This window comes from Bombina bombina, chromosome 2 (assembly GCF_027579735.1).
Source record: "Bombina bombina isolate aBomBom1 chromosome 2, aBomBom1.pri, whole genome shotgun sequence".
Classification (NCBI taxonomy): Eukaryota; Metazoa; Chordata; class Amphibia; order Anura; family Bombinatoridae; genus Bombina; species Bombina bombina.
This window is the reverse complement of record NC_069500.1, coordinates 1,402,935,970-1,402,952,751: the sequence shown is the minus strand read 5'-3', so window position 1 is coordinate 1,402,952,751 and position 16,782 is coordinate 1,402,935,970. Positions and strand designations below refer to the sequence as shown.

General features: G+C 38.7%; 1 protein-coding gene across 2 annotated transcripts in view; it reads left to right on the top strand.

Moving 5' to 3' along the window:
• LOC128650410 (shootin-1) overlaps positions 1-16,782 on the top strand; it is a 138,303-nt gene that overhangs the window by 59,971 nt on the left and 61,550 nt on the right. The window contains exons 2-3 of one of the 2 annotated variants that reach the window (XM_053704331.1): positions 1,575-1,621; positions 14,671-14,731. In XM_053704331.1, coding sequence (XP_053560306.1) covers positions 1,575-1,621; positions 14,671-14,731 — 108 coding nt within the window. The remainder of the gene's footprint in view (positions 1-1,574; positions 1,622-14,670; positions 14,732-16,782) is intronic. The other variant, XM_053704333.1, reaches the window with a different exon arrangement.

Here is a 16,782-nt window from a genome sequence, read left to right as displayed (position 1 = left end):
ATGAACCTGCTCCGCGCCGCCGGGATGAAGATAGAAAATGCGGTCTGGATGAAGATAGAAGACACGCCTGAATGGATGAAGACTTCTCACCGCTTGGATGTCCGGACTTCAGAAACTGTAAGTGGATTGTCAGGGGTTAGTGTTAGGTTTTTTTAAACTTTTTTGGGTGTTTTTTTTTTTTAGATTAGGCTTTGAGCGTTCTTAAAAAGATCTGAATGTCCTTTTAACGGCAATGCCCATACAAATGCTCTTTTCAGGGCAATAGGTAGCTTAGTTTTTTGCTAGAGTTAGGTTGTTTACTTTGGGGGGTTGGTTGGGTGGTGGGTTTTACTGTTGGGGGGTCTTTGTATTTTTTTCCAGGTAAAAGAGCTGATTTCTTTAGCGTAATGCCCTACAAAAATCCCTTTTAAGGGCTATTGGTAGTTTATTGTAGGCTAGGTTTTTTTTATTTTGGGGGAGGGGGGTTTATTTTTATAGGGCTATTAGATTAGGTGTAATTCTATTTATTTTGGATACGTTTGTTTGTTATTTTTCCTAATTTAGTGTTTGCTATTTTTTGTAATTTAGTATTTTTTATTTTTTGCAATTTAGTATTTTTTATTTTTTTAAATTGTTGATTTAATTTTTTTTAGTAGTATTAGGTTTTTTTAATGTGTAATTTTTTTTTAAATTGATAGTTATTTTAATTTTAGTATAATAGTAATGTTAGTTTAAATTATAGTAGGGATCTTGTAATTTTAATTTAAAGTTAGGGGGTTGTTAGGTTTAGGGGTTAATAGTTTAATTTATTGCTTGCGATGTGAGGGACTGTCGGTTAAGGGTTAAAAGGTTTATTTATTGGCAGTGATGTGGGAGGTCAGAGATTTGGGGTTAATAACTTTATTTAGTGCCGGAGCTGTCAGGGAGCATCGGAATAGGGGTTAATATCTTTATTATAGTGTAAAAATGTTGGGGTGCGGTAGAATAGGGGTTAATAACTTGATTATAGTGGTGACAATGTCAGAATAGTGGTTAATAAATTTTATTAGGGGGCGGCGATGTCGGGAGTGGCAGATTAGGGGTTAAAAACTTTAATATAGTGTTTGCGATGCAGGAGGGCCTCGGTTTAGGGGTTAATAGGTAGTTTATGGGTGTTAGTGTACTTTGTAACACTTTAGTTATGAGTTTTGTGTAACAGTTTTGTGGCACAACCACTGGTCTCAGATTGTGAAACGAATTGTGTCGGTATAGGCTGGAACGCAAGCTTTTTAGCCTCACTGCAAAACTTGTAATGGCAGTACTATGGAAATCCCACGGAAAAATGTCATTTTTTTTAATGCAGGACTGACGTTGTGTTACAGGGTAAAATGCTTGCGGTATAGCTATACCTACAAGACTCATAATGGCTGCGTTCTGGTTTTTACACTGATATGGCCATTTTTTCAGTGTTAAAACCTGAACGAAAAACTTGTAATCTAGGTGATAGTTTTTAAGGCATTGTCTTTCTCTGCTTTCTGCAAACCTGAGTCACATCATTGAAACATCTCATCATATTGCCTCTTTCACCTATGACATTATTGAACTTTCTGTTGCAGAAATTGAAGAATCCAGCGATGATGATTTATCAGACATTGAAGCAGAGGTGAGCATTAGAAATACTGTGAAAGATAGAAATAGTTATAAAAATTGCCCATTTAAAGAAACAAAAGATGAATTAAAATATTTAGGCATCAAACTTTCTAAAAACCCTAAAGATTGGTATAGGCTAAATTATCCCCATATTTCTGCAAAAATATTTAATGACTTAGCAAATTGGTCTAAATTTCCATTATTGTTGTCAGGCAACAGTAACCTGGTTACAATTCCTAAATTGTTATACTTAATACAAAATTTACTCTATTCAAACAAAAATGTGTGGGATTCTTGTGGGGTAAAAGACGTAGGGCTGGACTGTCCTTGCCGGATATCGAATTATATAACCTAGCAGGTATGGGGAAATTTGGAATTGACTGACTAACAGAGACAGAACATTATTCAATTAAGGGGTTAGAAGAACAATAAGTCAGCCCTTTTTCCTTAAAGGCCCTGTTACATTGTAAAGGGAATTTACCAGGGGGAGCTTAAAACTTTCAAAAATGTGATACGGGCTTGGCAAAAAATGGTTAACATAACGCAAGCTAATCCCAATTGGTCTAAATATCTCACAATAGTGGGAAACCTCAACTTCGAACCTGCATTAAACTCAAAAGTGTTTCAACATTGGAAAAGGAAAGGCCTCATTTATTTCGAGCAGTTAAAAGAAAGAGACTCAATATCTTGTAAAACTTTTCAAGAATTAAAAATAGAGTTTAATATCCCTGATAAAGAATGTTTTGCATACCTACACGCACACCATTCTTTGAATGAAATGGCAAAAGGTTTTTCTGAGGAAAATTCATGGGTAATATTAGGACCAATATTAAACATATATAAACTAGGGAATCATTCCATCTCTGTCTTATACAAAGCTCTTAAAACTTTTCAAGGTAAAAAAAACATGGAAAATATAGCAAACAAATGGCACCAACCTATAGATATAATTCAAAGAAGTTTTCAGCTAATGGAGAAAGCAACGCTATCAGTCTCCTGGAGGGAATCCCATGCTAAATTAATTAATAGGATATACATTACTCCTGCACTTAAAATAAAACGGGATAAGTCAGTCGATAATAAGTGTCCTAAATTCAGTTTCCTAGCACCTGATTTATATCATTATTTTTGGAGTTGCCCAAAAATTCAAACATTTTGGTATATGATAAATTTCTGGTTGAATAAAATAAATAAGAAAGAGATAAAATTAGTGGATGAACATATCTTTTTTTCTATACGGAGAAAATATAAGTCAGATAAATAGTGAATACGGTAATTTTAATAGGTCGATCTCTAATCTTAAAACATTGGAAGTCTAAAAAGAGCCACAATTTGGGAGAATGTATAAATAAAATGAATGGTCAGTTAAAAGTAGAACAGTATGATATGTCAATAAATTCAGAAACTAAGATTATACGTTTTCTTGGTAAATGGCGAAAATGAATACAGTCTTACCCTAATGAAGTACAAAGTCTTTTGATGTCTCCATTTAAGGGGTTTCATTTTATGCAATAGAAAGAAAGGAATATCTCAATATATTGTTAACTAAATAACTATATTACTTGAGTGGAGGAGATGAGGAAAGGGGTTCGTCCCCCTTTTTATGTTGTTTTTTGTTTTGTTTTGGTTTTGTTTTGTTGGAAAAAAACAACAAGGTATAAATATGGATAGATATCAATGTCTCAAAAGGTTGCAGAAGAAATGAAGATATGTCCTTGTCGGTGTTTGTTTATATTATACTCTGAAACCCCCCCTGCGTGGCGTTAATGAGATGTATGGAAAAAAAAAAGAAATACTGTTATAGAAAGAGCCAGGGGCACATTTTGGCTTGTGCCTATGGCAGCTGGATTTAAGCAAATCATGACATTTTGAAGGGTAGTTCTATGGCATGATACCAATGTTTTATTAAAGGGACATTCTAGGCCAAAATAAACTTGCATGATTCAGATAGATCATGTAATTTAAAACAATTTTCCAATTTAGTTTTATCACCAATTTTGCTTTGTTCTCTTGGTATTCTTAGTTGAAAGCTTAACCTAGGAGGTTCATATGCTAATTTCTTAGACCTTGAAGGCCACCTCTTTTCAGAACGCATTTTAACAGTCTTTCACCATTAGAGGGTGTTAGTTCATGTATTTCATATAGATAACACTGTGCTTGTGCACGTGAAGTTATCTGGGAGCAGGCACTGATTGGCTAAACTGCAAGTCTGTCAAAAGAACTGAAATAAAGGGGCAGTTTGCAGAGGCTTAGATACAAGATAATCACAGAGGTTAAAAGTGTATTAATATAACTGTGTTGGTTATGCAAAACTGGGGAATGGGTAATAAAGGGATTATCTATCTTTTAAAACAATAAAAATTCTGGTGTAGACTGTCCCTTTAATTAATTTTGTTACAAATTAAGGATCCCTGGTTGTCTAGTGATTGATCACTTCATGTACCCCTGTTCTTTAGTTGTGAGTAATATATTTTGGTTTATGGGCATTTAGTGGACAGCAGATTTTCTGGTGCCTAGGGCAGCACAAAAACTAAAAAGACTACAGGAAAGAGCATTATAGCATAATGTTAATAGAATGCATTCCTAATAATATTTTGTCACCTTAAATGTACATAAGACCAACATTTTTGTCTCGTGATTTAAATACAGCATTCAATTTTAAACAGTTTTCCAATTTACTTAAATTATTGATTTTGCTTCACTCTCTTGGTGTTCGTTGTTGAAGGAGCAGCAATGCACTACTGTGAGCTAGCTGAACACATCTGATGAGCTAATGACAAGAGACATATATATATATATGCAGCCACCTGAGCCTACCTAGGTATGGTTTTCCACAAAGGATAGCAAGAGAATGAAGCAAATTAGCTAACAGAAACACATTAGAAAACAAAAACTATAAGGTGCAGAGATGACTGAAGTTTACATAAAAAAATACTATCTGTCTTGAATAGACAGGGCGGGCCGTGGACTCGGTACATCGCAAAAGAAAGAAATTTATCAGGTAAGCATAAATTTTGTTTTCTTGTGCAAGATGTACCGAGTCCACGGTTTCATCCTTACTTGTGGGATACCAATACCAAAGCTTTAGGACACAGATGAAGGGAGGGACAAGACAGGAACCTAAACGGAAGGCACCACTGCTTGCAAAACCTCTCTCTCAAAAATAGCCTCCGAAGAAGCAAAAGTATCAAATTTGGAAAATTTGGAAAAGGTATGAAGCATCTTTTTTAAAAGCCCATGTGGAAGCCACCACTCTAGTGGAGTGAGCTGTAATTCTTTCAGGAGGCTGCTGTCCAGCAGTCTCATAAGCCAAACGGATGATGCTTTTCAGCCAAAAGGAAAGAGAGGTAGCCGTAGCCTTTTGACCTCTACGCTTTCCAGCATAGACAACAAACAAAGAAGATTTTTGACAAAAATCTTTGGTTGCCTGCAAATAAAACTTCAAAGCACGAACCACGTCCAAGTTGTGCAACAGACGTTCCTTCTTAGAAGAATGATTAGGACACAGAGAAGGAACACCAAATTCCTGATTGATATTCCTGTTAGTAACAACCTTAGGGAGGAACCCAGGTTTGGTACGCAAAACCACCTTATCAGCATGGAAAACAAGATAAGGCGAGTCACATTGTAATGCAGATAGTTCAGAAATTATTTGAGCTGAAGAGATAGCAACTAGAAACAGAACTTTCCAAGATAGAAGCTTAATATCTATGGAATGCATGGGTTCAAACGGAACCCCCTGAAGAACTTTAAGAACTAAATTTAGACTCCATGGCAGAGCAACAGGTTTAAACACAGGCTTGATTCTAACTAAAGTCTGACAGAAAGACCGAACGTCTGGGACATCTGCCAGACGCTTGTGCAATAGAATAGACAAAGCAGATATCTGCCCTTTTAAGGAACTAGCTGACAATCCTTTCTCCAATCCCTCTTGGAGAAAGGACAAAATCCTAGGAATCCCGATATTACTCCATGAGTAACCTTTGGATTCGCACCAAAAAAGATATTTATGCCATATGTTATGATAGATTTTCCTGGTGACAGGCTTTCGAGCCTGAATCAAGGTATCTATGACCGACTCAGAGAAACCCTGCTTTGATAAAATCAAGCATTCAATCTCCAAGCAGTCAGTTGCGGAGAAATTAGATTTGGATGCTTGAACGGACCTTGAATCAAAAGGTTCTGCCTCAGTGGCAGAAACCATGGTGGCAGAGATGACATGTCCACCAGGTCTGCATACCAAGTCCTGCATGGCCACGCAGGTGCTATAAAAATCACTGAAGCTCTCTCCTGCTTGATTCTGGCAATCAGACGCGGAAGGAGAGGGAATGGTGGAAACACATAAGCCAGGTTGAATGACCAGGGTACTGCTAGAGCATCTATCAGTACTGCCTGAGGATCCCTTGACCTGGACCCGTAATGAGGAAGTTTGGCGTTCTGACGAGACGCCATCAGATCCAATTCTGGTGTGCCCCATAGCTGAACCAGTTGAGCAAACACCTCCGGATGGAGTTCCCACTCCGCTGGATGAAAAGTCTGACGACTTAGAAAATCCGCCTCCCAGTTCTCTACCCCTGGGATATAGATTGCTGATAGATGGCAAGAGTGAGCCTCTGCCCATGGGATTATTCTGGAAACTTCTATCATCACTAAGGAACTCCTTGTTCCCCCTGATGATTGATATAAGCCACAGTCGTGATGTTGTCCGACTGAAATCTGATGAATCTGGCCGAAGCCAGCTGAGGCCACGGCTGAAGAGCATTGAATATCACTCCTAACTCCAGAATATTTATTGGTAGGAGGGCCTCCTCCTGAGTCCACAAACCCTGAGCTTTCAGGGAATTCCAGACTGCACCCCAGCCCAGTAGGCTGGCGTCCGTCGTCACTATAACCCACGCTGGCCTGCGGAAACATATTCCCTGGGACAGGTGATCCTGTGACAACCACCAAAGAAGAGAATCTCTGGTCTCCTGATCCAGATTTATCTGAGGAGATAAATCTGCATAATCCCCATTCCACTGTCTGAGCATGTATAGTTGCAGTGGTCTGAGATGTAAGCAAGCAAACAGAACTATGTCCATTGCCGCTACCATTAGTCAGATTACCTCCATACACTGAGCCACTGACGGCCAAGGAATGGAATGAAGAGCTCGGCAGGTGGCTAAAATCTTTGATTTCCTGACCTCCGTCAGAAATATTTTCATGTCTACCGAGTCTATCAGAGTCCCTAGGAATGAAATTCTTGTGAGAGGGGAAAGAGAACTCTTTTTTACGTTCACCTTCCACCCATGAGATCTTAGAAAGGCCAACAGGAAGTCCGTGTGAGACTTGGCTAGTTGGAAAGTCGACGCTTCAATTAGGATATCGTCTAGATAAGGCGCCACTGCTATGCCCCACAGCCTGAGGACTGCCAGAAGGGCCCCTTGCACCTTTGTGAAAATTCTGGGAGCCGTGGCCAACCCGAAGGGAAGAGCCACAAACTGGTAATGCCTGTCCAGAAAGGCAAACCTGAGAAATTGGTGATGATCTTTGTGGATAGGAATGTGTAGATACGCATCCTTTAAGTCCACGGTGGTCATATATTGACCATCCTAGATCATTGGTAAAATAGTCCGAATGGTCTCCATCTTGAAGGATGGGACTCTGAGAAATTGATTTAGGATCTTGAGATCTAGGATTGGTCTGAAGGTTCCCTCTTTTTTGGGAACCATAAACAGATTGGAGTAGAACCCCTGCCCCTGTTCTGTTTTTGGAACTGGGCAGATCACTTTTATGGTAAATAGATTTCTACACAGCGTAAGAACACCTCTCTTTTTGTCTGGTTTACAGACAATTGAGAAAGATGGAATCTCCCCCTTGGAGGAGAATCTTTGAAATCTAGAAGATACCCCTGGGTTAAGATTTCTACAGCCCAGGAGTCCTGAACGTCTCTTGCCCAAGCCCGAGCAAAGAGAGAAAGTCTGCCCCTACTAGATCCGCTCCCGGATCGGGGCTACCCCTTCATGCTGTCTTGGTGGCAGCAGCAGGCTTCTTGGCCTGTTTACCTTTGTTCCAAGCCTGGTTCGGTCTCCAGACTGGCTTGGATTGAGCAAAATTCCCCTCTTGCTTTGCAGCAGGGGAAGAGGAAGCGGGAAAGGAAAGAAAATTATTTTGTTTGATTTATCCTGAGGAAGGGCATGACCCTTCCCTCCAATGATATCTGAAATGGTCTCTTTCAGTTAAGGCCCGAATAGGGTCTTACCCTTGAAAGGAATGGTCAAAAGCTTAGATTTTGATGACACATCAGCCGACCAGGACTTAAGCCCCAGATGAAAAGCGGCATCTGTAATGAAAGAATTAGCTAGCTTAAGAGCCCTAATTATATCCAGAATATTATCTAATGGGGTCTCCACCTGAAGAGCCTCTTCCAGAGCCCCGAACCAAAAGGCAGCTGCAGTGGTTACAGGAACAATGCACGCTATAGGCTGGAGAAGAAAACCCCGATGAACAAAAATTTTCTTTAGGAGACCCTCTAATTTTTTATCCATAGGATCTTTGAAAGCACAAGGGTCCTCAATAGGTATAGTTGTACGCTTAGCTAGAGTAGAAATATCTCCCTCCATCTTAGGGACCGTCTGCCACGAGTCCCGCACAGCATCTGATATGGGAAACATTTTCTTAAAAGTAGGAGGGGGAGTGAACGGAATACCTGGTCTATCCCACTCCCAAGTAACAATTTCCAAAATCCTCTTAGGGACTGGAAAAACATCAGTGTAGGTAGGAACCTCTAGGAATTTGTCCATTTTACACAATTTCTCTGGAACTACAATAGGGTCACAATCATCCAGAGTGGCTAAAACCTCCCTGTGCAATAAGTGGAGGTATTCTAGTTGAAATTTAAAAGCTGTCATATCTGAATCTGTCTGAGGGAACATATTTTTTAAGTCGGAAATCTCTCCCTCAGCTAGCAAATCTCTCACATCAGAACATTGTGGGGGTACATCAGATATAGCTAATAAAGCGTCAGAGGGCTCAGTGTTTGTTCTCACACCAGACCTACTGCGCTTCCCCTGCAACCCCGGCAGCTTAGATAAAACCTCTGTGAGGGTAGTATTCATAACTGTGGCCATATCTTGCAGGCTGAAAGAATTAGACACACTAGAAGTACTTGGCGTCGCTTGTGCAGGCGTTAATGGTTGTGACACTTGGGGAGAATTAGATGGTCTATCCTGATTCTCTTTTGACTGAGAATCATCATGTGACATACTTTTAGTAGCTAAAATATGTTCTTTACAATATATTGACCTTTTAGTGCATGAGGGACACATTCTAAGTGGAGGTTCCACAATGGCTTCTAAACATATTAAACATTGACTTTCCTCAATGTCAGACATGTTGAACAGGCTAGTAATGACTACAAACAAGCATGAAAACCCTTTATTTAGTGAAAAAAATAACAATCTTAAAAAACGGTACTGTGCCTTTAAGAGAAAAAAGCATACACATTCTGCAAAAACACCTAAACATGCACCAAATTTTTAAAAATGTTGTATGTAGGCACACAATAGGTAGTTAAAATTGCACCACAATTTTTTTTAACAATTAACCCCTTAATGTCCAAACCGGATCGAAAATAGGCCCAAATCCGGAAAAAACCCTCAGCACCTTGCCACAGCCCTGCTGTGGCCCTACCTGCCCTCAGGGATCGAAAGTGTGGGGTAAAAGCTTTGATTTGGCCCCAAACCTACACCAGAGCCCTCAGGAGTTAGCTTGCTGCTTGTTGTACAAAACTAAGTGCGCAACTGAGGCGTGAAAATAGGCCCCGCCCATCTCACTCAATGTTCCCTGAGCCTTAAAGAACAGCACCAGATCGGTTATAACTAGCCATGTGGGTTCCAAGACCCTAAAAATAAGCCATGTGTGTCCTAATAAAGTTGCCCAACACGTTTATTGCATTTTACATTCAGTGTCAACCATATATGTAATTGGCCCCATAAGCAAGCTAAGTAATGCCCTTCTTTTTAGCTCTAGGATTACTGCTTACCCTTACCCACATGGGGATACTGTCAGCCTTTCTGAAATATGACAGTCTCTCCAGAAAAAATGATTGAACATACCTCATTGCTGCATAGCATGAAACCGTTCCTCACACTGAAGTTTCCTGTACTCCTCAGCCTCTGTGGGAACAGCAATGGACCTTAGTTACAAATGCTAAGATCATCATCCTCCAGGCAGCAGTCTTCATCCATTCATAAATAGTACATACCGGAACCATTTAAAAATAACAAACTCTTGCTTGAAGAAAATAAAAACTAACAGTTTAACACCTCTTTCATTTTACCCTTCGTGCTTAGAGCCGGCAAAGAGAATGACTGGGGGGTGGAGTTAAGGGGGGAGCTATATAGACAGCTCTGCTGTGGGTGCTCTCTTTGCCACTTCTTGTTGGGAAGGATAATGTCCCACAAGTAAGGATGAAACCGTGGACTCGGTACATCTTGCAAAAGAAAGTTGTTTAAAATTGCATTCTATCTGAATCATCAAAATTTAGTTTTGACTTTACTGTCCATTTTAATATATAACAAAAATTAAGAAGTAATTATGCTACATCTGAATGAATGCAATGTTTAGTGCATATCAGTGCAGTACCAAAACATATGTTTTTTTTACTCTGAAAGCCAATCACAATTGGCCAGAAAGCCAACCACAATTGGCCAGTGTTGTTTTGTATATTACAAGTTTATAATAAAAAGTTAGCATGCGAGCGAAAGACTCAGACGCACTAACTTCAGGACTTCGGATGTCAAGAAGAGCTCTCGCATTGACCAAAATTACACTAACGCTCAACTGCAATAAACCCGGAGGTGTTAGGAATACGTTACATTCCAATGTTCTTCACATAGAAGAAAATGTTCTTTTTGATAATTTTTTGTCGTTTGCGCTCTATTACTGTAAACAGGATACATCTATACCTATCTAGCTATATGAATATATAGATATAAATATATATTGTATATACAGATATATAAATATATATTTAAAATATAAAATTTCTTCTAAGTGAAGAACATAATAATTTCAAGTATTTATATTAAAAACACATTAAAAATTAATAAAAATGATATTGCATGTTTCAAGGAATTTGACTGGGAAGGGATTAAAAGTGCATATATATATATATATATATATATATATATATATATATATATATGTGTGTGTGTGTGTGTGTGTGTGTATATACATGTGCATTTATGTGTTTATAGTGTATATATGTATGTGTGCACATACATATTTACCCATAAACACATAAATACACATGTATACACATACATACACATATATATCCACATTCACATATTTAGACATGTATATGTATGTGTATAAATATATTATGTCCCTTTCCATTCAAATACCTTGTCATATACCATATTCCTTTTAACCCTTATAAAACATTTTTAATATTTATGTGAATACATTTTATTAGATAGTGTGTATAGAAGTGTAACACTTTATTTTAATGTATTTATATTATGTTTAATGCAATTTTCTTAGTTAACCTGACAAGTGCAAATTTAGTTTGTGCTCTTGCGTTCGTGTTTACTTTCAACTTGTAATAAGCTCAAGTTAACGCAGGCTCTATATTTTAATATAGTGTGCGCTCTAATGTTAGCATGCCACTTGTAATCTAGACAACTTGATGCAAACATGGTTAGAAACAGTGCTACCATATAGTGTTCATGACTTGTGCACACTCCTGAGAGTAAGTCGGTATGGAAAGGAGCTAAGTTAATTCCAAGAGAAAGAGTTACATTTTACAACTGTATGTTTTGGATCATGAAATGGCTTCTACATCCTTATACATTGTAACATCCGTACACATTTACCAGTAAGCCAATAGCATTGTAACTGTACCGTATATGGTTTCTCCACTACCGTTTATCCAATAAGAACATAAAAATTGTGTAATTTTTTTGCTAAGAAAAGATACAAATACACCCTAAATGGATGGAATATTATAAAGAAGTTTTCAATGCACAATGTGTTCTTTATTGTACACAAAATAACAAATTTAAAGGGACATGAAACCCAAAATTTTTCTGTCATGATTGAGATAGAGCAGGCAATTGTAAACAACTTTCTAATTTACTAATATTCTATATTTTTCTTCCTTCTCTGTGTACAAATGTGCCTTTAAGAGAAATGCCTTTAAGAAATGTTACACTTGTTTTTTACTCTGCTGTTCTGTTCTCATGCAATGTTTTTATCTAAAAAGAGCGGGATGTCCCATTCCATAGGAGATAGGGCTACCGCACTAAGGTGAGAATGTTTGATTGTTATGAGAACACTTATTTTTTGCTAAACATTTGCTGAATAAAATAATATGATTGACATAACTTTAGACACTCCTGCTAAACTGTAGTTTAATTATTAGAATTGCTGAAAGGGGGGGGGGGGAGGAGAGTTTTAGGCGACAGAGAGAAGTCTAAGACTTTAGCACCTTTGAAATATGCTGCGTGGTTCCCACTGAATATAGATGCACACCTCTGCCTGTCTACAAATGTATGCAGGTTTTAAAGCCTTATTCGAAACCCGAAGATAAGTAACGCGTTTAACATTTAATTAATGTCTTTCTTTATAAGCTGACTACTGATTTATGTTATGCAGCAATAAGTTAGTAATGAATACTATTATTATTCTACTGCAATCTCGTGTGTGATTGTCCCTTTTTCAGTACTATAGTGAGCCCTTGTTTGCGGGTGCCCCAGCTCCAGGACATAACAGGTCAGGACCTTCAATTCACTACTTGGAGCTAGCTGATGATTGGTGGCTGCACATACATGTCTCTTGTCACTGGCTCACCCAACATGCTCAGCTAGCTCCCAGTGTTGTATTGCTGCTTTTTCAACAAACAAAACCAAGAGAAGAAAGCAAATTTGCTGATATGATGAAGGCAAAAGTTAGGGTTTCATGTCTCTTTAACCCCTTAATGACCAAGGACGTACGCCACACATCCTCAAAAAAAATACAGTTAATGACCGAGGACGTGTGGCGTACGTCCTTGGTCTGGAAAGCAGCTGGAAGCGATCCTGCTCGCTTCCAGCTGCTTTCCGGTTATTGCAGTGATGCCTCGATATTGAGGAATCCTGCAATAACCCCCCTTGGCCATCCGATGCAGAGAGAGCCACCGGACGATCGGTGGCCGGTATCGTTGGTGGGTAGGAGCAAGTCTGGGAGGCGGTCGGCCATCGATGCGCCGATTGGAGCGGAGGGGGGCGGGATCAGGGGCGGGATGGGCGGGAGCGCGCATGGGAGTGCGCGCGTGCACGGGGGGCGGCGGGCGGGCACGTGCACGGGGCGGGAGCGGGAGGGAACCGCTACACTACAGAAAAATAACTGTAAAAAAGTGAAAAAATAAAAAGTTTTAAAAGCTGTAAATAAACAGCTAAGGGATCTGGAAGGGGTGGGGGTTGATCTTGGGGGGGGGGAGCTACACTACAGAGAAGGGCATTTTTTTTTAAGCTGCCAGTACCCAAGATGGCTCCATTAAGGCAGAGGGGGGGGGGTTAGAGAGCTGTTTGGTGGGGGATCAGTGAGGCTGGGAGCTAAGGGGGGATCCTACACAGCAGCATATGTAAATATGCTAAAAAAACACAAAAAAAGCCCAAATATAGCTTTTATTTTAGTACTGGCAGAGTTTCTGCCAGTACTTAAGATGTCGGGGACAATTGTGGGGTGGGGGAGGGAAGAGAGCTGTTTGGGAGGGATCAGGGGGCCTCATGTTTCAGGTGAGAGGCTGAGCTCTACACTAAAGCTAAAATTAACCCTGCAAGCTCCCTACAAGCTACATAATTAACCCCTTCACTGCTAGCCATAATACACGTGTGAAATGCAGCGGCATTTGGCGGCCTTCTAATTACCAAAAAGCAACGCCAAAGCCATATATGTCTGATATTTCTGAACAAAGGGGATCCCAGAGAAGCATTTACAACCATTTGTGCCATAATTGCACAAGCTGTTTGTAAATGATTTCAGTGAGAAACCTAAAATTGTGAAAAATGTAACGTTTTTTTTAATTTGATCGCATTTGGCGGTGAAATGGTGGCATGAAATATACCAAAATTGGCCTAGATCAATACTTGGGGTTGTCTACTACACTACACTAAAGCTAAAATTATCCCTAAAAGCTCCCTACATGCTCCATAATTAACCCCTTTACTGCTGGGCATAATACACGTGTGGTGCGCAGTGGCATTTAGCAGCCTTCTAATTACTAAAAAGCAACGCCAAAGCCATATATGTCTGCTATTTCTGAACAAAGGGGATCCCAGAGAAGAATTTACAACCATTTAAGCCATAATTGCATAAGCTGTTTGTAAATAATTTCAGTGAGAAACCAAAAGTTTGTGAAAAAATTAGTAAAAAAGTGAACGATTTTTTGTATTTAATCGCATTTGGGGGTGAAATGGTGGCATGAAATATACCAAAATGGGCCTAGACGAATACTTTGGGATGTCTACTAAAAAAAAATATATACATGTCAATGGATATTCAGAGATTCCTGAAAGATATTAGTGTTCTAATGTAACTAGCGGTAATTTTGAAAAATAATGGTTTGGAAATAGCAAAGTGCTACTTGTATTTATGGCCCTATAACTTACAAAAAAAGCAAAGAAAATGTAAACATTGGGTATTTCTAAACTCAGGACAAAATTTAGAAACTATTTAGCATGGGTGTTTTTTGGTGGTTGTAGATATGTAATAGATTTTGGGGGTCATAGTTAGAAAAAGTGTGTTTTTTTCAATTTTTTCCTCATATTTTATAATTTTTTTTACAGTAAATTATATGATATGATGAAAATAATGGTATCTTTAGAAAGTCCATTTAATGGCGAGAAAAACGGTATATAATATGTGTGGGTACAGTAAATGAGTAAGAGGAAAATTACAGCTAAACACAAACACCGCAGAAATGTAAAAATAGCCTTGGTCCCGAACGGACAGAAAATGGAAAAGTGCTGTGGTCATTAAGGGGTTAATACCAACAGACAGCTGGGAATATTCCATAACCTTGTTTTATTTCTATAGGAAGAAGATCTTGAGGAGGAGAGAGAAGCTGTTCAGAAAAAGCTGAATGATTTTGAAGAAAGTAAGACATTTGTAACACATTTTTAACAATATTGAAATGAAAAATCTTAAGAAATATACATAAAGTTGCATTTCACACTGTTTTTTGTCTTTGACTCCTGCACTGATCTAAGACATAACTGTGTAGCATATTGCAGGGTAAAGCAAACTGCAGCATACTTACAAAGGCCTAGATTTAGAGTTTGGCGGTAGCCGTCAAAACCAGCGTTAGAGGCTCCTAACGCTGGTTTTAGGCTACCGCCGGTATTTGGAGTCAGTCAGGAAAGGGTCTAACGCTCACTTTCCAGCCGCGACTTTTCCATACCGCAGATCCCCTTACGTCAATTGCGTATCCTATCTTTTCAATGGGATCTTTCTAACTCCGGTATTTAGAGTCGTGGCTGAAGTGAGTGTTAGAAATCTAACGACAAAACTCCAGCCGCAGAAAAAAGTCAGTAGTTAAGAGCTTTCTGGGCTAACGCCGGTTTATAAAGCTCTTAACTACTGTGCTCTAAAGTACACTAACACCCATAAACTACCTATGCACCCCTAAACCGAGGCCCCCCCACATCACCGCCACTCTATAAATATTTTTTAACCCCTAATCTTCCGCTCCGTACACTGCCACCAACTACGTAATCTGCTGCCCCTAACACCGCCGACCCCTATATTATATTTATTAACCCCTAATCTGCCCCCCACAACGTCGCCGCCAGCTACCTACACTTATTAACCCCTAATCTGCCGTCCGCACGCCGCCGCCAGCTACATTATAGCTATGTACCCCTAATCTGCTGCCCCTAACACCGCCGACCCCTATATTATATTTATTAACCCCTAATCTGCCCCCCACAACGTCGCCGCCAGCTACCTACACTTATTAACCCCTAATCTGCCGAGCGGACCGCACCGCTATTATAATAAAGTTATTAACCCCTAATCCGCCTCACTCCCGCCTCAATAACCCTATAATAAATAGTATTAACCCCTAATCTGCCCTCCCTAACATCGCCGACACCTAACTTCAAGTATTAACCCCTAATCTGCCGATCGGAGCTCACCGATACTCTAATAAATCTTTTAACCCCTAAAGCTAATTTTAACCCTAACCCTAACACCCCCCTAAGTTAAATATAATTTTATTCTAACGAAATAAATTAACTCTTATTAAATAAATTATTCCTATTTAAATCTAAATACTTACCTGTAAAATAAATCCTAATATAGCTACAATATAAATTATAATTATATTATAGCTATTTTAGGATTTATATTTATTTTACAGGTAACTTTGTATTTATTTTAACTAGGTACAATAGCTATTAAATAGTTAAGAACTATTTAATAGTTACCTAGTTAAAATAATTACAAAATTACCTGTAAAATAAATCCTAACCTAAGTTACAATTAAACCTAACACTACACTATCAATAAATTAATTAAATACAATATCTACAGTTATCTACAATTAAACCTAACACTACACTATCAATAAATTAATTAAATACAATATCTACAGTTATCTACAATTAAACCTAACACTACACTATCAATAAAATAATTAAATAAACTACCTACAATTACCTACAATTAAACCTAACACTACACTATCAATAAATTAAATAAACACAATTGCTACAAATAAATACAATGAAATAAACTATCTAAAGTACAAAAAATAATAAAGAACTAAGTTACAAAAAATAAAAAAATATTTACAAACATAAGGAAAATCTTACAACAATTTTAAACTAATTACACCTACTCTAAGCCCCCTAATAAAATAACAAAGCCCCCCAAAATAAAAAAATGCCCTACCCTATTCTAAATTACAAAAGTTCAAAGCTCTTTTACCTTACCAGCCCTGAACAGGGCCCTTTGTGGGGCATGCCCCAAAGAATTCAGCTCTTTTGCCTGTAAAAAAAACACATACAATACCCCCTCCCCAACATTAAAACCCACCACCCACATACCCCTAATCTAACCCAAACCCCCCTTAAATAAACCTAACACTAAGCCCCTGAAGATCTTCCTACCTTATCTTCACCATACCAGGTTCACCGATCGGTCCTC